Genomic DNA, 26,282 nt, shown 5'->3' with positions numbered 1-26,282 from the left:
CTTTCCCAGGTCATTACTTAAGATAAATTAAAACCTCTACAAAAGCCTACCTCTTTGCAAATACCAGTAATAGATTTTCAGCTCATTTATAGACCTCTATTTTTAAGACAAATGGGCGTAGCCTTAGGTCTTTGATGCCAGCAATGTAAGAAGATACCAGTATCTGGGGAGGCCAACAGCACAAGAACAGTATATGTGTAAGCATGGGCTCCTTGTTGATACCATGGAGTTTGTCCACAGCCACCAGTAAACTTAAAAAACTGAAACACACTTGTGATGTGACAGCAAATTAACTGATGTAAATACCATTGAGATAGCACAGCAACTTTCCTGACTGAAACAGTGTTATGATGTCACAGTAAGGCTACATGCACACGACCGTATGTGTTTTTTGCGGTCCGCAAATTGCGGATCCACAAAAAAATGATGACGTTCCGTATGCCATCCGTTTTTTTGCGGATCCGTTTTTTTGCAGATCCATTGTAATAATGCCTATCCTTGTCAGCAAACTAGAAAAAAATAGGACAGGCACTATTTTTTTTTATGGGGCAACGGAACGGACATAGTGATGTGGACAGCACATGGTGTGCTGTCCGCGTTTTTTGCCGACACATTGAAATGAATGGGTCCGCATCCTATCCGCAAAAAAACCGGAACGGACATGGAAACAAACAACGTTCGTGTGCATGTAGCCTAAAACACACTTTTGATGTCACAGACAGCTGCTTACATGACAGAAAGTGATTTGCGATGTCATGGTATCTTACCTGACTGAAACACACTTGGAAAGTAACAGCAGTCTACTACCTGATTGAAATCCACTTGTGATGTCAAAGCTGTGATGTCACAGCTGCCTTCTTGCTGAAACTCTCATTTTATCACAATAGCTTATGCGTTATGATGTCATACCAGCCTGCCTGAGTTATTCAACTTCATGATGTGACAGTTTGAAATCCTTTTGTGATGTCACAGCAGCTTACCTGAGTGGTACGCATTTCTGATCTCACAATACATTTTACATTAAGGAGTATTTTTTTTTATTCCAGAGGATCTCTGTATGTGTTTTCCAGTTAATTTACATATAATAGTGATAAGCAGTCGCACTGATATTTAAAGTTAACAGAATTTGGCTCTGTCAGTAGCAGACACTGTATTTCATGACCTTCCATTTACAAACTTTTCCGAAAGAATTTCTTCATGCAGCTTTTATATTACAAGCAATAGGGAGAAAAAAGCAGCACTGAAACCGTCAATATGAGAAAAAAATCCCCTGCTGCAGAACTAGAAAGGATTTAGTCTCATTATTTAATACGTGGTCATGTTACAATTACTTGGATGTCTGCTATTTCTTTTTATTTTTGTAATTTTTTTAAATCAAATATGATGCAACTCTAAAATTGCCATGAAAATGCTTAGCATTCTTACATGGGAAATTTGTACACTTTCTGTAACCTCATTAAAGGGGGTTGTCCCACGAAAAAAAATTCTACCGTTTTCAAACCAGCACCTGGTTCTGAATACTTTTATAATTGCATAATTAAAGATTTTGTATAGGCACTGATTAATTCAATAAAAGGTATCTGTATAGCGCCACCTACTATTTGTTCTGTTTCTTATTTTTTTGACTGTCTCATTAAGAAGGCCGCACATGCTCAGTTTCATCCTTTAACTGCCTCCTGAGTTGTGATTGGGAGAGCATGGACATGCCTCCTGAGCTGCAGCAAAAAAAAAAACACTCCCCTTGAGCTGTCAGCTTGATATAAATCTAGGAGAGCAATGAATGGAGACATCTCTGGATCCATGTGAGGTACAGGTCTGGTTCTAGCTTTTTTAGATAGAGATTGTCATGTATTATATAATGTCTGGTTTTCATTTTTTACATTAATCATGGGATAACCCATTTAACGTCATCCATTAGATTTGCTATTTACTTATGATATCATATAAATCGTCCCCATATCCTCACATGACTATATTTTAATTCCCACGTCTGTCTTTGTAGAACATCCACACCTGTCCACAGCTCTGTTTATTTCATTTCAATTGAGCTGAACTCTATGATTAGACTCAGTGTGTAATTTTTGATAAAGCTGCTTATTTTTATTGTAGTATAAATAAACATTCAAAGATCATGTACAGATGCTTTGACTGAGATTACAGGTGTTCTTCACAAAGCATTCAAGACATTTGTGGGTCATGAAATGAGATTAACTTTAAAGGTGTGGCAACTCAGACCCCAAATCCTCCATTGGGCTTGGAATTTAAGGAATGTGTGGTTCTCCTTTGCTGCTATCTCCTCAAATCTATAGATGGAGTCTACTTTTCCAGTCCATTAGTCAAAAGATGGGAGTTCAGGCGAGAGCCAATGTCGAGGAACCAATAGTCGTGCCACGATGAGAAGTTTTTTAAAGAGGTATGGGAGTGTGGCTGCAGTGCTGGAAGGTGGTAGGCCGAAGAGGGCTAGTTGGGGGGGTTAATATAATATTGGACTTGCGAACATCATTGCATCTCGGCCCACCAGTTCTGAATTTGGGGACATGACCACCATACATGGAAAAATGTGCCCCTTTCAGCCCTGCAGCGCCAGCAAGTGTCTGAGTTTGCACTATCATATCTACATGTAACGTCAGGTGTCTTGTACCACCTAGTAAGAACCTTGTAGCCATTCTCCTGTATTCTCACACATCTTGAAGAGGCATGGGGCTCCATAAAGAGTTGTAGATGTTCAGCCAATGTAAAAGACAACCCCAGATCTCTCTCCCAGAGACCTATCAAAGCCGGCCTGAGCATGGATATAGGGGTAGTTAGCCATTTATAAATTGTTTATATCAATTTAGTCGGGGGGGGGGGGGGGGTGGGGGTTAGAAAACATGCTCTCAAACCAGGTAAGTGGTCTTAAAAGTGCTCGTTTGGGGATATGATTGGTCATGTATGTGCGAAGGTAGGATATCAATGGGAGGTGGAATTTTAATCCTGGAAATTTATGAATCAAGTCTTCCATTCCCAACACCGTCCCCTCCTCATCAAATAGTGACAAGATGGGGGTCTTGGACTTTCGGATTGAAGTGGGGAGTCTCTGTCTTAACTCATAGGGAGCCAAGCCTACCAAGTCCCTCAATTGTATCTCTGGTGATGGAAGCGGAATTCCCCATGGTTATGATTGGAGCCAGTTCCAGGTTCTGAGGGTAGCTTTGACTGTTGGGTCTAACTGTAAAGATTTAGGTGGAATGTCTGGTGTACCAACTAGAAGGCTTCTGAAGGATGATTGGAAGTTTGAAGATTCCATATCCACCCAAGATCTGTGTGGAGGTCGTCTAAGCCAGTCAACTACTCTCGAAAGAAGAATAGCTCTTCCATACATCATCGGGTCTGGTAGGCCTATGCCTCCAGAGGATCTTGGTCTCTGGAGAGTCGACATGGCCAGGCAAGGTTTTTTCTTTTCCCATATGAAAGTGCGTATGTGTTTTGATAAGGTCAGATATAAAGCCTTCGGAACTGGGATAGGTAGAACTTGTTGTAGGTAGTTCAGTCTTGGCAGAACGATGGAAGAAACTAAGTTCTTCCGTCCAAACCAGGAAAGCATGGGGGCTTGGAATGTAGAGAGCTGGTCAGTCAAAGATTGCAGTAATGGGAGATAGTTAAGGTGAAAAAGTTTATGGGGGTAAGAGCTAATTTTTATTCCCAGATATGTCAGTGAGGCGGCATCCCAACTGAATGGGGATTGTGTCATCAACCTCACCCTGAGGGCCTAATACCCATACACAGGACATGTGATTTTTTCATATTGATCTTAAAGTTGAAGAGAGGGCTAAACCTTTCTATTATTTCATAGATAAGGGGCAGAGAGACCACAGGATTGGATGTGATCACCAGAAGATCGTCTGAAAAGGCTGCCACCTTATGTTCTTGATCGCCCAATTTAATACCCTCTATTTTCTCCTCCTGTCTAGTGGCCTGAAGCAGGGGTTCCATAGTTAGTACAAAGATCAGGGGGGAGATAGGGCACCCCTGTCCCGTGCCGTTTTTAATGGGGAAAGAGGGGGATAGGGTATCATTCACTATCACAGCAGCTGAGACATTATCATACATGGAGCATGAAGCGCATGTACTCCTAAAGTCCTTTTAGGCATCAGATAAGAACCAATGGGTAGGAGTGCTTTTTGGAATTATATTGTATATTTATAATTCTGGCTGTGTTGTCTCTCCCTTCTCGACCCTTAATGAATCCTGTCTGGTCTCTGTGTATTAAGGAAGGTAGATAGTTGGAAAGGCGGTTTACTAGCATATTTGCCAGTAGTTTGAGGTCAAGGTTGAGCAGGGAAATAGGGCGGTAGCTGGCGCAATAAGCTGGGTCTTTACCCTTTTAAGGGAGTATGGTGATGTGTGCGCTTGTCATGTCAATGGGCAGGGCAGGGGGGATCACATCAGGGAGAGGTTACATATAGATAGCAAGTGTGGGATGAGGGTTTTACTGAAGGTGCGATAGTAAGGAGCTGGCAGGCAATCTGGCCTGGGGCCTTGCCCCTGGGTAATTGTTTTATGGCTGTCTGGAGTTGTTCAGCTGTAAATGGAGAACTCAACACCTTCACCTGGGAGTCTTCCAGTTTAGGGAGTGACACGGATTGAAGAAAGGTTTTAATTGGGCCTATTGATGCCGGTGGGCCTTCCCTTGTATTATTTTGGGAGATAATGTATAGTGATTTGTAAAAGTCTAGGAATTGCAATGCTATGTCTTTGGTTGTAATTGCTACTCCATTCCCTGATTTGTGAATCCTACAAATGCAGTTAATGTGACTTCCTTTGTTTAATGCAACTCATCATCAACTTGGAGGCTTTATCTCCATGTGCAAAATATTTATACTGTGAGTGTAGGAAATATTTGGCTGATGCATTATTTAGGAGGTTTTTCAGTTCCCCTCTTAGGCTACTTTCACACCTGCGTTTAGGTGCGGATCCATCTGGTATCTGCATAGACGGATCCGCACCTATAATGCAAACGCTTAGATCCGTTCAGAACGGATCCGTTTGCATTACCATGAACAAAAACGGATCCGTTTTGACTTTACATTGAAAGTCAATGGGGGACGGATCCGTTTGAAAATTGAGCCATATTGTGTCAACTTCAAACGGATCCGTCCCCATTGACTTACATTGTAAGTCTGGACGGATCCGTTTGCCTCCGCACGGCCAGGCGGACACCCGAACGCTGCAAGCTGCGTTCGGGTGTCCGCCTGCTGAGCGGAGGACAAACGGTGCCAGACTGATGCATTCTTGCCGCTTGCGAGAGCCTTCAAACGTAACTCACAAGCGGAGCCCCGAACGCTAGTGTGAAAGTAGCCTTAGACCTGTACGTTTAGAGAGATGGGAATCTAACAAGGATTGTTTGTGAAGCGATTCTATCTTTTGTATCTCACCTTGGAGGGTTTCTATACAAGCATTACTCTCCTTCTTAATTCGAGAGCCCATTTTAATGAACTGACCTCTTATGTACGTCCCAAACCGTATGTGGTGTGGTCTCTGGGAGAGAGTTCGACCTGAAATACTCCTCCAGGAGCCCCCGCACACAATCATTAAGGTCGCTTGATGATATTAATTGTTCATTAAGGCGCCATCTAAAGGCCCATGGGGTGAGTTGTGGCGCATAGATGGTCAGATGTACAGGGGAGTGGTCTGACAAGTGAATGGAGTTACTACAAGCTGATGAGCAAAGCTGTAGGTGCTCCTTAAAGATGAACAGGTAATCTAGTCTATGGTATGACCCATGTATGGTTGAGAAGAAGGTGTAGTCACGTTCAGAGGGATTCATCAATCTCCAAGCATCCACTAAACGGGAGTTTTGGAGTTTTTTTTATGTAGAGAGCTTAAGGCCTTCTTTGAAATGGCTGGTTTCCGAGATGTAGAATCTAAAAGAGGTTCTAGGGTGATATTAAAATCCCCTCCCAAAATGACCACACCCTCCTTGAATGTTTCAATAAGTAGGAATAGAGCATTAAACCATGCAATCTGATTAACATTTGGTGCGTACACATTGATGAAGGTATACATTTGGTTTGCTATAGTGCCTTTCAGTAGCATGTATCTACCTTCCGCATCTTGTAGATGGTCACGATACTGAAATGTGGTCCCTTTACTGAACCCGACGCTCACACCCCGGCAGTGCTAGAAGTTTAGGATGGGTACTGTGTTATACTCACGCTCCGAGTCCGCAGTGCACAAATAGCTTTTGTGAAAGCAGCCTTAAGGTATAATCACAATTGTAGTGTGTGATCAGGTTTTGTTCAGTGTTTTGATGTCGTTTTTAAAGTTAAATCCAAGAGTGGATAAAAAAGGAAGGGATTTATTCTTTATACTTTCCTTTCACACCTGAATCCTAAACAAAATCTAATCCAAACCTTCACATGTGAATTTGCCCTTACTATACCCCATATGCTACCAATTTCCTAGAGGTTGATTTAGTTGTATTCTCTACGTGTCTGTGGGAAAACACTGTGCCATGCTCAGATTATATACTGTGTATACTGTACCACAGCTACAAGTGTTGAGCAAATTGAAGTTAACGAAGTGGACTTAGATCAGAATTTCAAGAAAAATGTTATTCGCCGAGAAGCCCAATTTCTTTGTGCTTTGTGGAATCGATTTCCCCTAAAATAGAAGTAAAAAAAAAATCACACTTACCTCATACATTTGAGTGCAAAGAGGCTGCTGCGGCCATCTTTGCGCTCAAATTGCACAGGCCGACCACGTGCCATGCGAGATTTCACCCTGGATCTTCAAACAAGATCACCACGGCTGCCTCTTCGCGCTCAAATACATTTTTTTTTAGGGACAACCCCTAAAATGCTTTAATATTGATCTCAAATGCCGCGATCAGCATTGAACGCATCATCTGAGGGGTTCAATGGTGGTGGTGGGGGGGGGGGGTGCGGCTCAATCGCTGTTTCCTGTCATTGCGCCAGCTATTTACAAAAATTGTGCTTTGTGACGAAGTAATTCGTCACAAACTGAGATTTTTTGTAAAATTCGGTGAATCAGCCGAATCGAATTTTGAAGAACTTTGCTCATCTCTAATGGCTACATCTTGATATGTATGCCACTGATGAAGCCTGTACAGCAGTACTGAGGGAATTTTTTTCCCTAAAATTAGGAATATTGGCTTTTACATCTGGAGTTTTTTTTTGCCTTCCTCTGGATTAATTTCACAGGATAGCAGGCTGAACTAGATGTAAATTCATCAAGCGTGTGCAACATAGAACTTCAAATACATTCGATGGCAGTAGATTTTAAGTGCAATCTTCTGGCACCAGTAAGGATTATGGAGGCAGGTCGGAATGGCTGCAAATTAACACATAAGTCATACTGGCCTAATAACATTGTGGGTGATGGATGTCTTAGCGGTAGATCTTTACCTCACAGCAGTGTCTTCCAATGCTGATATAGTTGTTGACTCTGCTGCCGGTCTGCTCAAGCACATGAGTGTAATTCACTTTGGATAATTCTCTTTAGGAGCAGGAGCTCACACATGTGCTTTCTTCCTTCTTTATAGCTCAACAGGAACTCCCCCTCCTGGCAGGAAGCAGGACCATCCCACTCCTACCAAAAGGAGAGGAACAGGGTGGTTGGCCGTGTTCCGGTCAAGCATTGCCATCCACTCCTTATTGGTAGATAAGCCATGTGGAAAAAATACATAACAGCATGGGCAGCATGTTGGCTCAGTGGTTAGCACTGGTGCCTTGCAGTGCTGGGGTCCTATGTTTGAATCAAGGGCAACATCTGCATGGAGTTTGCATGCTCTTAGCACATTTATTATAATTTATGCCAGGAAGAGGCTGTCGATTATAGCAGAAGTATATACCAGCTCCCTTGCATGTATCTCTCACTAATTGTGATGCATCTGGCTCCAGCAGAGGATAGATTATAGGGAACCTGACAGCTCATTTATGTGTTTGGAACTGCTTACAGTACCTTTTTCTTCTGGTTATTGTGGTCCAGAAGGCACTCTTGATTCCTTTGAGTAAGGCCTCATGCACACGGCCGTGCCGTTTTTGGGGGTCCGCTAACCGCAGATCCGCAAAAAACGGAAGCCGTCCGTGTTGCTTTCTGCAATTTGCGAAACGGAACAGGCGCCGGCAATGTAAATGCCTATTCTTGAATAGGACATGTTATATTTTTTTAACGGGGCCGCGGAACGGAGCCACGGATGCGTACAGCACACGGAGTGCTGTCTGCATTTTTTGCTGCCCCATTGAAGTGAATGGGTCCGCATCCGAGCCTCCAAAACGGCGGCTCGGATGGGGACCCAAACAACGACCGTGTGCATGAGGCCTAACTTGTAAATCATCATTTTTATTCTTGTTCTTGCTGCATGCAAATTAACTTGTTGAAGTCAAGAAGGCTGGCGCAATTGTCCTGAAAGTCAAGCTTTTTCCTCCCCACACCCCTCCACCTGCAACTTGATTGACGTTCTCCAGAACAGGGAACATCATCCCCTGTTCTCACTAGATCCCTCTCAGGATCTGTTCCCTGTCTCTTCTGGCGTATGCCCAGTAAATAGTGCTGCACAGCCCTTCAATGCTTTACTGCACATCTGGTGAAAGGTGGGAACACTCCTCTCTCTGCTGCACTATTCACTGGGCATGTGCTGGAAGTAAAAAAGAATGGAGCCTTCCCGGGATCTAGTGAGAACAAGGGATGGCATTCCCTGACCTAGAGAACGTCAATCAAGCTGCAGGGGGAAGGGTGCGGGTAGGTTAAAGCTTGACTTCCTGGGGGTATGTGCCAGCCTTCTTGACTTCAGCAAGTTAATTTACAAATGGTAACAACAATAATAAAAATGCCTTCCCTATGGATTTACAAGTTACTTCAGAGGAATCAAGAGTCACTTCTGGACCACCACAACCAGATGAAAAAGGTACTGTAAACAGTTTAAAATGCATAAACGAGGTGTCAGGTTCCCTTCTGGAGCCAGATGCACAACAATTAGTAAATAGATACATGCAAGGGAGCTGGTATAGATTCTTCTATAATCAACACCAGTTTGCTGGCATATATCATAAAAAAATGTACTATAGTCGCCCCTTTACCCCGCACTTTCACCACCGCTTTTCAGAACAGTGGCTATTTCAAACACATAAACTAGATGCCAGGTTCCCTTTAAGACTCATGTGTAATACCCCAGTCTTAATAAATGCCCCCTAATGACTAAATAAAAAAATAATTTTAAAATATCAAAACATGATTAAGAAGATTAGCTTTTACATGGGATCCAAGAAGATTAGCTTTTACATTGGATCCACTACTATGTGGCCATAGTTTTAATTAATAGGGCTTGGAACTACAGTTGCAAGAAAAAGTATGTGAACCCTTTGGAATGATATGGATTTCTGCACAAATTGGTCATAAAATGTGATCTGATCTTCATCTAAGTCACAACAATAGACAATCACAGTCTGCCTTAACTAATAACACACAAAGAATTAAATGTTACCATGTTTTTATTGAACACACCATGTAAAAATTCACAGTGCAGGTGGAAAAAGTATGTGAACCCTTGGATTTAATAACTGGTTGAACCTCCTTTGGCAGCAATAATTTCAACCAAACGTTTCCTGTAGTTGCAGATCAGACGTACACAACACACAGGAGTAATTCTTGACCATTCCTCTTTACAGAACTGTTTCAGTTCAGCAATATTCTTGGGATGTCTGGTGTGAATCGCTTTCTTGAGGTCATGCCACAGCATCTCAATCGGGTTGAGGTCAGGACTCTGACTGGGCCACTCCAGAAGGCGTATTTTCTTCTGTTTAAGCCATTCTGTTGATTTACTTCTATGCTTTGGGTCGTTATCCTGTTGCAACACTCATCTTCTGTTGAGCTTCAGCTGGTGGACAGATGGGCTTAAGTTCTCCTGCAAAATGTCTTGATAAACTTGGGAATTCATTTTTTGATGATAGCAATCCGTCCAGGCCCTGACGCAGCAAATCAGCCCCAAACCATGATGCCCCCACCACCATACTTCACAGTTGGGATGAGGTTTTGATGTTGGTGTGCTGTGCCTCTTTTTCTCCACACATAGTGTTGTGTGTCTCTTCCAAACAACTCAACTTTGGTTTCATCTGTCCACAGAATATTTTACCAGTACTGCTGTGGTACATCCAGGTGTTCTTGTGCAAACTGTAAATGTGCAGCAATGTTTTTTTTTGGACAGCAGGGGCTTCCTCTGTGGTATCCTCCCATGAAATCCATTCTTGTTTAGTGTTTTACGTATCGCAGGGATGTTAGCATATGCCAGAGACTTTTGTAAGTTTTTAGCTGACACTCTAGGATTCTTCTTCACCTCATTGAGCAGTCTGCGCTGTGCTCTTGCAGTCATCTTTACAGGACGGCCACTCCTAGGGAGAGTAGCAGCAGTGCTGAACTTTCTCCATTTATAGACAATTTGTCTTACCGTGGACTGATGAACAGCAAGGCTTTTGGAGATACTTTTATAACCCTTTCCAGCTTTATGCAAGTCAACAATTCTTTATCGTAGGTCTTCTGAGAGCTCCTTTGTGTGAGGCATCATTCACATCAGGCAACGCTTCTTGTGAAAAGCAAACCCAGAACTGGTGTGTGTTTTTTATAGGGCAGGGCAGCTGTAACCAACACCTCCAATCTCATCTCATTGATTTGACTTCAGTTGACTGACACCTCACTCCAATTAGCTCTTGGAGATGTCATTAATCTAGGGGTTCACATACTTTTTCCACCTGCACTGTGAATGTTTACATGGTGTGTTCAATAAAAACATGGTAACATTTAATTCTTTGTGTGTTATTAGTTCAAGCAGACTGTGATTATCTATTGTTGTGACTTAGATGAAGATCAGATCACATTTTATGACCAATTTGTACAGAAATCCATATCATTCCAAAGGGTTCACATACTTTTTCTTGCAACTGTACATATACAGAATAATCAATAACTGATGGAGAGAGACCGCATGCTAAAATATGTAAAAACGGATACAGCTAAGATTGATTTGAGATTAGAGTATAATAAGAAAGCAACAAACTGCTATGTATAGGTATTCCGCATTAATATTCTGCAGAGTTGATGCTTATGTGTTAGCATACTATAAATCGTATTCATATTACTCCAGGTCTTTTAACCACTGATAAGAATACACAGTCAGGAAAAGAACGATTTTGGCATTTCTAAATTGTGTACGCTGTATGGAAGTTGTTCTTTCAAATAACAAGTTGTTCAGATAAATGCAGAGCTACAGGAGATTGGTAACAGTGCTTTAGGGAGGACTCTGTAGGATTAAATGTAAGCACTGTTCTTTTGAATAGAAATGACTAATTTCCATGATTTTGTCAATTTCTTCAGCAACATATGATTCATGATTCTAGCATTTTGCCATCCAGGGATGTTTTATCATGCTTTATGGTGACAGATGTGAAATGTCACTTCACAAAAGTATTGGAAAGTAACTTGCCGAGTTAATGATATTGCTTTAGCCTGCTATTTTACTTGCTGCACATCTAATCCTACCGTAACATTTTCTGAAGAGCTTTCCCCATCTCTGAGCTGTGTAAGAAAACAGTGTAATTGGACGGTCTTTCTATGCAGGTTTGATATGCAGTTAGCTCAAGCAATTGGAGAGGCCGTATTTGAGAAGAGCTTACGAGAGAAGGTGACCCAAGAGAATACATCCTGTCGATGGGAAGTTGGCAAGCTTCGTCAACAGTTGGAGGTGAGATCATGTAAAACGTGTTTGACACAATTCATTATACTGTATTGTTTCTCTTCCTTTGAATACAATATTACAGTATAAATATATAAATCAGCTATATAAAAAGCATTTTTATATGTAACATTACTTTTCTCGACCTGATCTTGAACTACAGCCTATAGACCAGAGCTGTACTGCAAGCATCAGAGCTGAAATCTCTCAACATCCTAGACTGGTGAACATTTTAGATATAATTTACGTCAGTTTAATGATGTAAATTATAGTAAATATGTTGGGCTGGGGAGCCATATCAAAGAGGTTTAAAGAACACTAAAGAGAGAATTTAAGTGTCTTGGACCATTCCCTCGGGCCTTGCAATAAGAATAAAATCAGTGGCCTACCTACCATAGAGGAAGTCTTTGTTACTGCTATTGGGCCTGGGTTGAGTGGAACCCGGAGCTAAATGGCTTCTAATGTTTCCAATGTTCCGTTAGCCACCACAGTGAAAATAAATTATAGCTTCTATTGAAATCAGTGGTAACTGTATAAATTCCTATGCAGTGTGCTCCCCTAGTGGCAGCTGCAGCCAGTTCTATAAAACACTCTGAAAGGAAGAAGATGTATCAGTGTACTGTGTTTTTGAAAAATGTGCTGTTCAGAATGAGGGTGAGTTACTTTTTTCATTAACAATTTCTGCTACTCCAAAAAAATTGGAAATTCATCAGAAATCTGGGGAGTCACACTTTTCTTTCCATGTTGCCTAGGAATGTTTGACACACACATACTGGGAATCTGTGTGAGGCAGGGGGCCCATTTGAATTTTTGCTATTGGGCTCGTCGAGATCAGGGTATGCCCCTGAATAACACTATGTGTTAGTTTTGCCTGGAGTGTTCCTTTTAGGAATAACGCCCAATTCTACAGTACATACATAAGTGGTATTTGCAGTCCTTGCTTTATGTAATAATTTCTAGCTTCATCCTTTAAGTGACTTCCAAGCTTCTTATCAAGCACACTTTGGGGCCACAGCCACAACTTGCATTTAATTGGATCTACTGTGTTAGATCTTTCCTCTCTATGAAAGTGCACAGTATGGGTCACAGCTACGGGTACTAGATGGAATCCTTACATGTCAGGCAGTAAGAATGAAGCAGTCCTCACTAATTATATACTTTTGTTGGGGAGGGACAGTCAGAAAGGTTATGTGATTCCACCCATTCAGGCAGGATATTACTTTTAATGAAGGAGTGAATGACAGTACGTTTGTCAGAAAAATTTTGACTAGTGCAAAAGATAATTTTCACGAGCACAAGATTCAGCATAGAACCAGCCGCACATAATGTAAGAGGTTATTATTAGCAGTGAAGTGCAGTTTCCTACATCTCAAGTGTATAAATAGAAGTACAAATTAGGACCAAACACAGCTCTGTAACTCAGGTCTGGCAACAAAATATGACACAAGTCTGAATATGATTCTACTAACAATATTATATTAATAATTCATATTAAGACTGAAACTTCTATGGATGTGCCTGAATCGAGAAAACTATGTCATAAATTTCACTAAACAAGCTCCTCTTTGGCTTAATAAAAGAAAAGTCAGTACTTTAAGTCGACAAAGTACTCAAGACTGGGCAAAAAGGACCATAAAAATTAAAGAAGGAAACATCTTAAAGTCACTAGCAGAAATCTAGATAGTTTACGTCTGGGGTATAGCTAATGAGGGAGGTGGGGGGGGGGGATGTGCACAATGTACTGCCACTCTGCCTTGTTCAAGGTACAGTATATAGCTACAGAGCTAAGACATTGGGGGAAATTTATCAAAACTGGTATAAAGGAAAAATGTTTTAGTTGTTTATAGCAATCAATCAGATTTCACCTTTCATTTTCATTTTCCAAAGGAGCTCTGAAAAATGAAAGATAGAATCTAATTGGTGTCTATGGGTTAGTCAGTTTTACTTTACATTGGTTTTGATAAGTCTATCCCGATGGATATTTTGTCCCAGGGGATGGAAGACATCCTGTAGCTGTACCTCTAGCATACACAATCACAATGGGTTCTTTTCAGAAATTTAAAAAAAATATATGAACTCATAAAACTGATGCAGTTTAAAAAGGCTCTGTCCTCCCAAAAAAAGAGATTTCATTTTCCTAGTACAGGACATAAAATAAAAAAAAAAATGAATTTCACTGCCAGATTTCTTGCTTATCCTTTAAAAATACATTGGGGAGCGTTTACTAATCTTAATTTCTAAACTGCCAGAAAAACTGCCATAGAAAGCTCTGCATGACACCACGCTAAAGACAAATTTACAGTTACACCCCACAAATTTACAGCCTATCACCTGATAAACATGCAAAATGATCATTTCATTGCGTGAAATGATCTTTCATGTAACACATGAAATCATAATTTCTGGGCAGCAGATTATGCTTTGTGAACAGAGATCTGCTTCCCAGAAACAATGAATCTATTTGAAAATAGGCAACGGTAATAGTGACCACTGACCACTCGTCCCCTTACAGTTTAGTAGATTACTGTATGATAATGCAACTCTCACCTTCTTTGATCAGAAGGCAATTATCCGTAAAGATAAAATTAAACAGTTTGTGGATGAACCTATCATACAAATGAGAAAATTTCTTAAAGTTCATTTCGGGTGCAATTTTCTTAATCTTTCCAAAAATTTGATTTGATCTAAATGAAATCAAAAGTGCTCCAGTTGGCCCTAAAATTGGTAAATGACGCCCTGAGATATCCTAGGACTCAGATTTTTTTTTGTCTTTCTCTATTTTAAAATAAGCCCCCCCCCCACCCATTCCACTCCTTTTTGCAATAACTGCAACAGCAAATATTGTCATTGACACTGACATTACATATAGACATATATAGCTATGGGTAAATGCATGTTTGTTGGTATTAACAAACAGCCTGTTTAAAAACACACTGTGCCATCGCATTTGTTATGCATTTTCAAATAAAAAAATTCTCAAAATTGTCTCTTATCAGGGAAGATGGTGTTTAGGCATGCGCAGTGCTATTAGAAAAAAACTATGTTTTGTTCTCAACAAGCATTCTACAAGTGTTCACTTGTTCTGAACAAGCATCCAAAAATTATTCCTTAATGGAGGCAGATGCCTACCCATGTTTATGCACATACAAAGGTTAAAAATTCTTCCTTCTATTTAGGAGCAGAAACAATACAGTGTAGGTGTGGAATGGGTAAAGTGTGTAGGGATAGTGGCACGTGACAGCAATAGTAGCTGTAGCTGTGTGGCTGTGTATTGGTAGTAGAAGTAGTAGTTGCAGTTGTGTAAGGCTAATGGTATTGGCAGTCTTTGCATGGGGGTGTCAGCTGCAAAGGCAGCAGCAGCAGCCTTACAGTATGGAACATCATGGTAGGCAGGCACACAATGGCAGTTACATGATCTGACGAGTGATCAATAGCCACAATCAGCAATGGAATATCTATTCATTGGCCTGAGTCAGAGATTTGTGAAAATCCTCATGGATCCATGCCTCATTCATTTTGAGGAAAGTGATGTTTTGTATATATTTGTGGAGGACAACTTTGTCAGTTTGAGTGCAGTGATGCAGTTTGCTGGAGGCTGGACAACATTGTGCAGCAGGAACAGTTCCAGTCACTGTTCGAATCTGCAGACATCCATGATGTCAGGGAACAGGGTATGTGCCAGAGAAAGGCCGCAGTCATTTAGAAAATAAGAATTTTAACAGACAGTTGGCCTGATAAATAAAATTTGGGTGATGGGGTGGAAGTGGGTCACATTAGGAGAATGGTGAGACCGATTTTAAGGACAGCTGGCCAGAGGTAGCAATGCCTGCTGAATGAAATTTTGGTAAAGACACAGAAGTTCAACACATTAGGAGAATGATGAGACACATTTTATGGATAGTTGCCCAGGTGGGAGTTCAGCTTGCTCACAACCGCATTGCTGAGCTCGTAGAGTTGTTTTTCGGCCACACATTCCATTATTGAAGACTGATGACAGAGGGGAGGAGGAGAAGTATGAACAGGGGAACAAGTAACTTGATGATGATGACAAGGACTCTGTACTGGATGTGGATGCAGCCTGGCTGCCACAAAGAATACTAGGAGCATAAGGACAGTCTTTGTTCCAATTACTGGCCAGTTCTATTTTCCCGATGCATCTGGTAATGCCACCACATGTGCGCAAAACTGCACAATATTTTAAAAATAAGACAGTAAGTAGTTATTAAAATAAGTAATACTAGAGAACAGAATTAAATTTGGTTAAAGGGATGGAAAGGTGCCACATTTCGCACAGCTTAGTGGTATGGCATCAACTTCACAAGTCCCACAATGGCGTGGAAGACAATGAGGACTCTGAGCAGAAGAAGAAGCAGCTGATGATGACATGGACACTACTGCTTGGGGATGTTGTCTGGCTGCCACAAAGAAGACCAAGAGAAGGATGACAAACTTGTTTCTATTTGGAATGCTGGCTAGTTCTATTTTCCTACAGCATCTAGTGATGCTGCCATTGTGCTACAATAGAGCCTTGTAACTATGTTTGTGTTTAAATGCCTACAGCTTATTTTCATCTTGCAGATCTTTAACACAGCTGTGGTTTTGTGGGACAGCCTTGTGGAGAACAAATGCCAAATGGGAGATACTTGCACATAGCTAGTGTCAGCTGGACTTGGCATGAGTCTGGAACATTTTGAGCCTGCACCCACAATACCAGTGGCATCACCAGTTCCCAAGTTGACCACAATAGAAACAGATCTGGCTCTGGCAGGTGTTCTTGAGGTTTTGACCATACACTGCCTCCACTCTGTATTGCCACTGTGGCCACCACCTTCCTCTTCTGATGTCAGCTCCTCCTCAGCACCTTGATCCAACTTCCATGTCCTTTCCAACACGCAATCATCATTATAGGGCTCACCCTCATTGCCATTTTTATCAGACTGTGATATGTCACTGTAGTCTCCTTTCCCCTCTCAAGATTCCCTTCTCTGTATTGTCCCCAACTGACAATGTTGCCATCACTAGTACTGCCCCTATCACCCCCACCAAGGCTACAAGTCCTACTACTACTACTAGTACGACATCCAACACAGCTATGCATTGGGTTGCCTGCCTCCTCCTGGACGCAAGTTATGAACAGAAGGACTATATTGAATATCTTCCATAGCACATGGGGTTATGTTGCCTCTTCTTATGAAAAAAAAGGTGCCCCACTAGAAGGGGGCAGTGAAGACAGAGACAGATGATGCAAGTGAAAAGCTTTTCTGGGGCTGCAAGAAGGAGGAGCAGGAGGAATGCTGCGACCCCTGGCACCAAAGCATGGTATCAGACATAAAGGTGACATCAACATCATCCTGCTGTAACTAAGAGGAGGAGTGAGCTATCCAGTCCACAATCTCATCCTCACAGTCCTCAATAATAATCTGGCACCTACTGGAAGCAAGGGAGAACTGTGACCTGCTGCTACTTCTGCTGGCCAGATGGGTGGTGCTTCCTATGCTGCTACTGCTGTTGCCACTACTACACCCAAACACATTCTGACTTGCAGATGATGAGACATGGATCTTTTATTTTCCTCTCTGTCCTTCTAAATTTTAATATGAGGTCTATAAATTAAAAGTCATAGGTTTGGTACACAGATTATTAAATGGTAACAAAATTGCTATTTTTTTCTGCAATTTACAGACAGATGCACAATTAAATGTCCCCCCCCTTCTACAAACACACCACACACTGGTATTTACAATTTATAATTGTATATTAATGCAATACAATGTGTTGAATGAAACTTGTATATTGATGCAGTACAGTGCAAATAAAACTACAAGATATATTGATGAAGTTCCGTACAATGTGTTGAAAACTGCACTGTATATTAACACAATACAATGCATTAAGTAAAACTGCACAGTATATTGACACAATAAAATGTGCTGAATGAAGCTGGTATATTGATGCACTGAAATGCTCTGAAATGCTCAATTCCAAACGGTAGCTAAATTGAAACAGTTTTTTTGGTAACTAACAGAGGTGCAACTAAATGTGCACTGCTATGAACATGCTGGTAAAATGCTATGAACTGCTTAATTATACACAGTAGCAAAATTGTAGCAGTTTTTTTGTAATTAAAAGAGGTGCAATAATACATCACCTTCTACAAACACACTGAAGTGCGCTGACGTGCTTTACTATAAACGGCAGCAAAATTGATTCTACCTATTGATTTAATCTATGTAACCAAATATGTCTCTAATCTGTACTTACAACACCAATATTGCTGGCTTGTATCTATAATTGCTTTCTGCCAGACACATCCAATACTGGATGACTTTATTGTGGATTATGACCGGCAATACACATTAGATAGTTGTCAGCCAAACACTTGTTTGGCCAACAACTATCTCTCAGCAAGCATGCATATGTAGGGAGAGGGGAGAAAGCTGCTGCCAGACTCCTCCTCCTGCTAACAAAAGGATTAGGCAGTTTAATCCAACATGGCTAAAAGTCGGGCAGCCACCATATACAATAGATGGTCGGCCAAACCTGCCAAAACCAGCGGGTTTGGCCAGTATATATTTAATATCTATGGCAATATTAAATAAAAACAGAGAAATGAAGTCTTTATGATCCTACAGGTATTTGGTGGTCCTCTGGCATATCTGTTATCCGTCATCAGCAAATCACTTAAAGGGAATCTGTCACCAGTTTTATGGTGTCCTAACTAAGGGCAACATAAACAAGTGATAAATCCCTTTAGCAAAATTCTGGGTCACTTTCTTTAATCTTGTATTGAACAGCTCCAATGCATAATGATGAGTCCTGAAAATTCATGACCTCCTATATTTCCCCACCCACTTGCTGCTTTTTCAGTTGTAAAAAAAAACTGAAAATCAGAGGCAGGTGGGCGAGGAGAGCCGTCAGCTCATGAATATGGGGACTCGTTGGCATGTGATAGAGCTGTTAGGATTTAAAAGTTAGGGCAGCAGAAAACTGGTTGCAGACTCCCTTTAACCAAAGTTGGCTCTAAGGAGAGCTACATGCCAACCCGTTTACAATAGAGACCTTTTTTATGAACTGTCCTATTGATTTCTTTTTCAGAATAGTGAAATAAGACCTTTTAATATGGGCCAATGCTCAGGCAATCACCAGAAATGAATTGAACATTCCCAATAATTGCCTGATCACGAGCAGAGATGAGAACTGCATTTATATGCAACAATCATCTCCTCGGTATGCAGACAAGCGATTGAGACTGTGATTGTTTATCTCCATATACATTCATTGTTTGCAGTTTTTACAGGACAGTGTGCTACCAGCAAATAATGATTACAGGTGCTGCATGAAAGATGTGTCACTCGGTTCATTGGGTAATTGGTGGCACATTTACACCGGTCAATTATCGGAAATAAGTGTTCATGCAAATGCTTATTCTCAATATTTGCCATGATTTTTGACATGTGAAAAAGGGCCTTTACATATAGCCAATAATCTAATTTGCTAAGTTTCACTTGGGCTACATTTTGAGTTACTAACTCCATGTACCAAACAAACAAAAGTACATTTACAATGCTAAATATTCCTCACAAGGACAGAAATGTTAAATCTTACTCATAGAAGTTAATTGTTTTGTAACCACAATCCTTTTCTCCACAGCAAAAGGAGCAAGAGACATCCAATTTAACCAAGCAGTTGGAAGTACTGAAGATGCAGATGAAAGACTTATTCTCCTCCAGTGGGGTGGATAGTAATTCCGTCGTCTCCCTAAAAAAAAAAGTATGGGAGTTGGAATCCAGTGTTGCTGAGCAGAACCAACAGCTAGTGGAGCAAGCCAATTCAATACAGCGTCTAGATCAGGTAATGTTCATACACTGTCACTTTCAGAATAATGTATTATTAAATATATGATAAATTAAATGGCAGGGGGGCATCAGAAAGACTTCACTAATGGTCTAGTCTGAAATATTTAAAGTGGTTTTGGAATGTCTGGGTTATAGGCATCTAGTCAATATTGCATTGATCTGTGTTTTGTATGACAACCTGAACTTCCACAGTTACAGTATATTCCTCATAAGAGAAAAAAAAGATAAACATTTTATTTCCTGCCCATAATCCCTACATATAAGAATTTATGCAAGGGCGTTGTATGGTGGCGCATGGAGTGGGATTCGAAGTCTGATTTATGGCATTCCAAAGTTATATCAAGGACACAGATCTGTAAAATGGTTTTGTTCCTAGCCTTTGAACAAATATTATGAATTATTGACATAGAATAGGAATTTACATGCACATGGAATATTCTGCAGCACATGTAATATGATTTCCATTTTTTGTAACAGATGCGTGTCCGTTTTGAAATGGAAATTGAAAGGATGAAACAAATGCAGTTAAAAGAACTTGAAGATAAAGAAGAGGAATTAGAGGATATTCGACAGTCATGTCAAAGACGGGTATGTCAATAACTAGTTATGCTGCAAGATAGGATTACTACCACTGAGAGGAATAACATGACAGTTAAAACATAAAACAATGCTTTTTATTAATATGTATTAAACATATTAAAGTTTACTTCCATTTAAAGATCAATTTGTATATATCTAAATCTTACTCTCCATCTTAAGAAACCCAGTGCTAAACAATTAAAGATGAGAAAATCGAATCTTCATAAATCCAATACATTACAAATTTCCCAAAGACTTTGGTTTTTAGCAATCTAAAACTTTAGGAATTCATCTGGCATGTATTGCTTGGAATGGCATCTGCCAGTTTATAAATTAGAAGACAGAAAAGATGAGGAAGGATCACATGACTTTGGCGGGGCCCTGGCAAGGCAGACTACCCCTTGAAGCCTTCCAGGCAGCCTCAATCAAACATGATGTACTATAGATGTTTCATAGCCATCCACTGTATGACATTCCAACCAGGAAATATGTGTTTTTTGAGGTTATACATAGGAGAGATATGATGTCTAAAGATTGAGATCTTAAAGGGCATCTGTCAGTAGATTTGTACCTATGAAAGTGGCTGACCCGTTGTATGTGCACTTGGCAGCTGAAGGCATCTGTGTTGGTTCCATGTCCATATATGCCCGCATTGCTGAGAAAAATTATGTTTTAATATATGTAAATAAGCCTCTAGGGGCAAGGTGCTAGGTGTAACAGCAACTCCCCCGTTGCTCCTAGAGGCTCACTTGCATATATTAAAACATTTTTCTCAGCAATGCGGGCATTTATGAACATGGGACCAACACAGATGCCTTTAGATGCCAAGTGCATATGTAACAGGTCAGACAGTTTCATAGTTACAAATCTGCTGACATATGCCCTTTAGAAGACAATAGATAATTAGATTTACAGCTAATTGATTTTAGCGGGAGAGAGACTCAAAAGTCAATATATCCTGTTTGTGGGAGCACTGCCGCAGCCAATGCTGTCTAGCTCAATGTGAATCCCCCTATTCATTATCACATCATTCAAAATCACAAATCTTCTACAATCATATTTAAATCCTGGGGCCGATACTTACTTGAAAAGGGTGAATCAAATCTGACAGCCAAGTTGATAGAATTGGAACCAAAGCAATTTTTTGGAAATATGCTCATCCCTATAAACAATATTATGCTTTTTCTTCCAAAGAAGAAGTTAATGAATGGAGAGGTCAGGGAAAATACCAGCACAAACCCTTTTTTAGGACTATTGTACAGTATGTGCCAGAACATATCTTTCAGAGTTTTATTTAATTTTATTTATTGCAATTGGGTGTGCTAAATCAGACATAATTACACACAGTGCATACAAATTTTATACAGTCCTACATAAGTTACAAGTACAACATTACACTGGAGCCAGAAGGAAAAACACCTGTTTGTTATACTCTGATATAAGAATTTGGGGGGAAAAATGTACTTGCTATCAATATTTGGTTATCGTCTGTGTTTTTTTTTTTTTTTAGCTTCGGCAATTTGAGATGCAGTTGGAACAAGAATATGAAGAAAAACAGATGGTGCTTCATGAAAAGCAAGACTTAGAAGGACTCATTGGAACCCTATGTGAACAGGTATAATAAAGAATTTGCTGTGGAGGAGAGAGAATTTTGGCATAAAGATCATGTCAATTTTCAAAATGAAGCTGTATTGTTTGAAATAAGAAAGGGGGGAGTTAAAACGGTGCAATGACTGACAGGTGACTCCCTTTTTCTATTGCATGCACATATTCTGCTACAGGCCTGTTCTACTTGTAGGCTTTTTTGCTATAGGAATTTGTGTGATAGTGTGCTCTTATAAATCATAAGAGTCAAAGTATAGCAGTGACTTTTAATGCATTAGGTACTGTAAAGGAAATATTATTCCCAAAAAACGTGATTTATTATCTGGGACATTACTTTTTTCTAATTTCAAAGTCCACTGACAAGTCCATATAGCTGCAATTTTCTATTTTTATTCTGTTTTTGGAATATACTGCATATTAATAGGTAAGTCATTATATAGGAATTTGGAATGACATTATGGTAAGTCATTTGGTGATAAATTCTACAATTTCTAGTACTGTATACATCAGATTTACACCTAAAGTTTTGCATTTTATTTCCATTTATTAATGGATGCAGACAGTATGTGCATATGTGAGCCACAATAGCTGACAATTGTCTTCTGCCCTGGAGGTGGATGAACTCAATCAAAACACCATCAATCTCAGGTTCACGTCTGTGATTGTACGCGACAATCTGCCATTTCTGGACATTTGTATATCCAGAGACAGGAAGGGGGGTCTTCAGACAACCATTTTTTGTAAGGAGACATCAACGAACTCACTACTTCGATGGGACAGCTGTCACCCCATCCCATTGAAGCGGGGGATTCCCGTGGGCCAATATTTGAGACTCAGGCGTAACTGCTTGGAACCGCGGGAGTTTAAACGCCAGGCACACGAGTTGAGACAGCGCTTCCGGGCACGGGGGTATCCTGATAATATACTGAGAAAAGCGTATCAGAGAGCACAACAGGAGGCACACACTATACTCCTGCATCCCATGGGGGGTCCTAAAACGGAGCCACAAAAGAACCTACGAATTATTGGCACATTTGATTCGGCGGCCAGGCAAATTAAAGAGATCCTAGCCCGTAACTGGGATACTCTCCTGATGGATCCGGACCTAGTAGATGTGGTTAGTACCCATCCATCAGTGACCTTTAGGAGAGGGACCAATCTTAGAGATCTATTTGTCCACAGTCACTACAATCCCCCCAAAAGGAGGACGTGGCTTGACAAACCAGTATACGGATGCTTCAAGTGCGGCCGCTGCAGCTTTTGCAAGTATGTTACCCAGAGTAAAATATTGACACTTGACTCTATGGGCTCTACCCACCAGATACATGAATTTATAAACTGCTGCACGGCAGGAGTGATTTACCTCCTTACCTGCGAGTGTGGCATCAGGTATGTGGGCAAGACCCGTAGGGAACTACGGATACGTATAGGCGAGCATATGGGCGACATCCGTAATAATAGAGATACTCCGGTAGCAAGACACGTCCATTCGGCCCATGATGGACGTGTGTCAGGGGTCAAATTTATAGGTTTAGATGCCATTACGAGGGGGGGACTGGGATAAAAGGATCCTCCAGAGGGAGTGTTGGTGGATATTCAAGCTGAAAACCACCAACCCCCATGGCTTGAATGACCAACTTCAGTTTGGTTGCTTCCTGTGACCCACATTGCATCTCTGCCATATGTTTTTTACATATATATATATATATATATATATATATCTGCGGTTTCTTCTCTGTCTCCTTGTGATGTCTGATTAGGAGGTGCAGCTCCATCAAGTTAACTGCCTTCCATCCTCTGGATCTGGTATAAGCCAGTGCTAATCTTCACACCTGCTTCTGGTGGCTACTTCCAGTGTTTTGTGTTTGCCTCCGCTCTTACCGGTGACCAATGTGTGTAAGTCTAAGTAACGATCACACTGCCAGAGTGGAGCGACGAACAACAACATCATTATTAGTCTTTAAAGTTATGGCACCCTGTCTAGGTTCAGTGGATAACTTGTTATGAATGTCCCCTTTGAGGTCCCATACTGGAGGTGATGTTTATTACCATTTCCAGTACCAGCGTGAGTGTAGCAGTAGAAGTTACCTTGCTTTACCAGCAACTCTTCCCACTCCCGCTGCCTCTATCGAACAGCCGACACAGTGCTTCGCCTCGACCACGCCCCCAGGTTATAACGTTCACATGAGCGCCGTGATGCGGCTGAGGCCGCACTGCATACCGGCTGCCCTCACTGCAAGTGCGCATGCGCAAGGAGGGATGGCCCACTGCGTCATGTGATACACATGCAATCACGTGGGCGGTGGCCACGCCCCTCAGCAGACGCTTTGCCAGCCCCTTCCGTCTATTTAACCTATACAGCGCATACTTTTGCGCTGACAGACGCCGGCAGACAGGCGGTACACCAGACTGCCCTGCTACCCTCCATGGTAAAGGCTACACGCGCTCCATGTGATACACAGTGAGTAAATCAATCTAATATGTCATAAGTAAGAATTGCAACTATATACTGTACCTGAGTGGGTCCCCTCTCTTTATGTTTTCCACTTACAGGTATTTGGGCTGATTTGGACTATATACGTCCACTCGAGCCTGCGCAACCTTTACTCTCTTCCCCCCCCCCCCTTCCTCCATCTGTAACTATCATCCAGCTAGTATAGGAGTGGGGGATTTTCCTCTACTTATGACCCCTGTCCCCTGATGAGTTAGGGGGTCCTGTAGAAATAGAGGTACCTTGTTCCCTGAAGGTTTGATATATTCCTGAACGAAACGCGTAGGGACTACGAATATATCAATATTAGTCCTTAGGGACTTCTTTATTTTCCACCAATATTGGGACTACGAATATATCCATCAATATTAGTCCTTAGGGACTTCTTTATTTTCCACCAATATTAGCTTCCTACACCCTGATAGCCCAAGCCCCCCACAGGGCCATTTCCCCTGTCCTTACAGGGCCATCTAGGGTGTATTATTCAGGGTCAGGTTCCGGACGGGGCCACCCCTTGCGGGGACAGGACCCCGTGTTAGGAGGTTACCTTAGGGCATAATAGGCCAAGTAGGGCATCAACAGGGTTAGATTTTTCCCTGTGGCTCTCAGCTATCAAGGCTCAACCTATTGAAGGACGCGTTCAGGTGTAAAGAATTCCTTTCCTTGAGCATTGGACTACACGGTCCGGGCGTCCATCACCCTGTTACTTTTGCCTAATGGCATATTATTAGACCTCAGGCACAACTGCCGTGGTCTCAACACAGTGTATGTTTCTGGTCATTTACACTTTCGCACCACCTCAAGGGCCTAAGTGGATCTGACCTACAGGTGACCTATTTAACTAGGTCCCTTGCTGTTGTTTGTTTGTTTGTGTGGTTTGTCTGGTAAGGGCTCTCTCTTCCCAGTTAGGGATATTAATCGTCCTAATAAACTATAGGTTTTAAAACGTTACTGCCCCTTTTCTTACATATGCCCTGGAGGAAAGGAAGTGACATAAATCTAAGCACATGTAGACTCACAGCAGGTTATGCTTCAATCATACTTTAATATGATTCTCATATTTGAGAAGAACGTGCCTGAGAACACACATAAAACCAGCATATATTTTTTTTACAGAAAATTTGATTAGAAAATGGTCCAGAAACTTCCGCTATAGCTGACATGTTTTGCAAGTTTCCTCACGTCTGACAAATAGGGAGAAGACTGTCAACCAAGCCAAGCTGGGTGGGGAGAAGCTATAAGAATGCTGCACACTTCTCCCTGTGCCATCTTTTTTTTTTTTTTATTAAGTTTGCCTTCTCAGAAATCCTCAGCATTTCAGTGTAAGCCTTCATTCACACTTCAGTATTTGATCAATATTTTACCAAAATTAGGATTAAATGATAAACACAGGTAATCTATAATGTAATGATTCACACTTCTGATTTTGTCGGGGAAAAAAAGATTAAAAAAAAGAAAAATACTGATCAAATACTGAACTATGAGTGATGCCTCAAACTTAACTATTTGTAATGTGCGTGCCTATTGCTGATTGATGCTGCTCGTGGCTAGAGCAACATGAATCTGCCGACAGGTTCCTCTTAAATACAAGCCTTCAAAAATTGTAAAATAAAGGCATTAAGATGCCTTTATGTACTGTTCGTGCTTCTTTATATTAGGTATAAAAATAGCAAATCTCTAGTCATCCATATTCAAATCATCTTCCTTTCTACTTCTTTGAATGCATTTTCTATTTGAGAGTCTTTTCGTGCTCTTGACTACTTCTCAATAGATGTAGCGTTCTTGCTTGCCCCAGTGTAAAGCTACACTGCTTAATATGCCTGTAACATAGGCAGCAAACTTAAAAACATCTCAGATTAAAGGCACGGCCGTGCTCTCACTCATGTATGAAGCATCTTTCATGACACAGTCTGCAAGTCATACATTTTCTGCAATTAAATCTGGAAGGATAAAAGGCCAGTGAATGCTGTAGACTAATTAGTATCACATCAAACACCAGCGGAAAAACCAATGACAATTAGCCGTA

The 26,282-nt window shown here is 41.1% G+C and overlaps 1 protein-coding gene across 2 annotated transcripts in view; it reads left to right on the top strand.

Moving 5' to 3' along the window:
* The window catches only part of MYO18B (myosin XVIIIB), an 884,719-nt gene that overhangs the window by 510,538 nt on the left and 347,899 nt on the right, over positions 1–26,282 (top strand). For both annotated transcript variants that reach the window (XM_040416566.1, XM_040416565.1), the window contains 4 exons: positions 11,611–11,734; positions 19,376–19,576; positions 20,059–20,169; positions 21,671–21,775. In XM_040416566.1, the coding sequence (XP_040272500.1) occupies positions 11,611–11,734; positions 19,376–19,576; positions 20,059–20,169; positions 21,671–21,775 (541 nt within the window). The remainder of the gene's footprint in view (positions 1–11,610; positions 11,735–19,375; positions 19,577–20,058; positions 20,170–21,670; positions 21,776–26,282) is intronic.

Source organism: Bufo bufo, chromosome 2 (genome assembly GCF_905171765.1).
Source record: "Bufo bufo chromosome 2, aBufBuf1.1, whole genome shotgun sequence".
NCBI classification, from domain to species: domain Eukaryota; kingdom Metazoa; phylum Chordata; class Amphibia; order Anura; family Bufonidae; genus Bufo; species Bufo bufo.
This window is presented reverse-complemented; position numbering and strand designations above follow the sequence as displayed.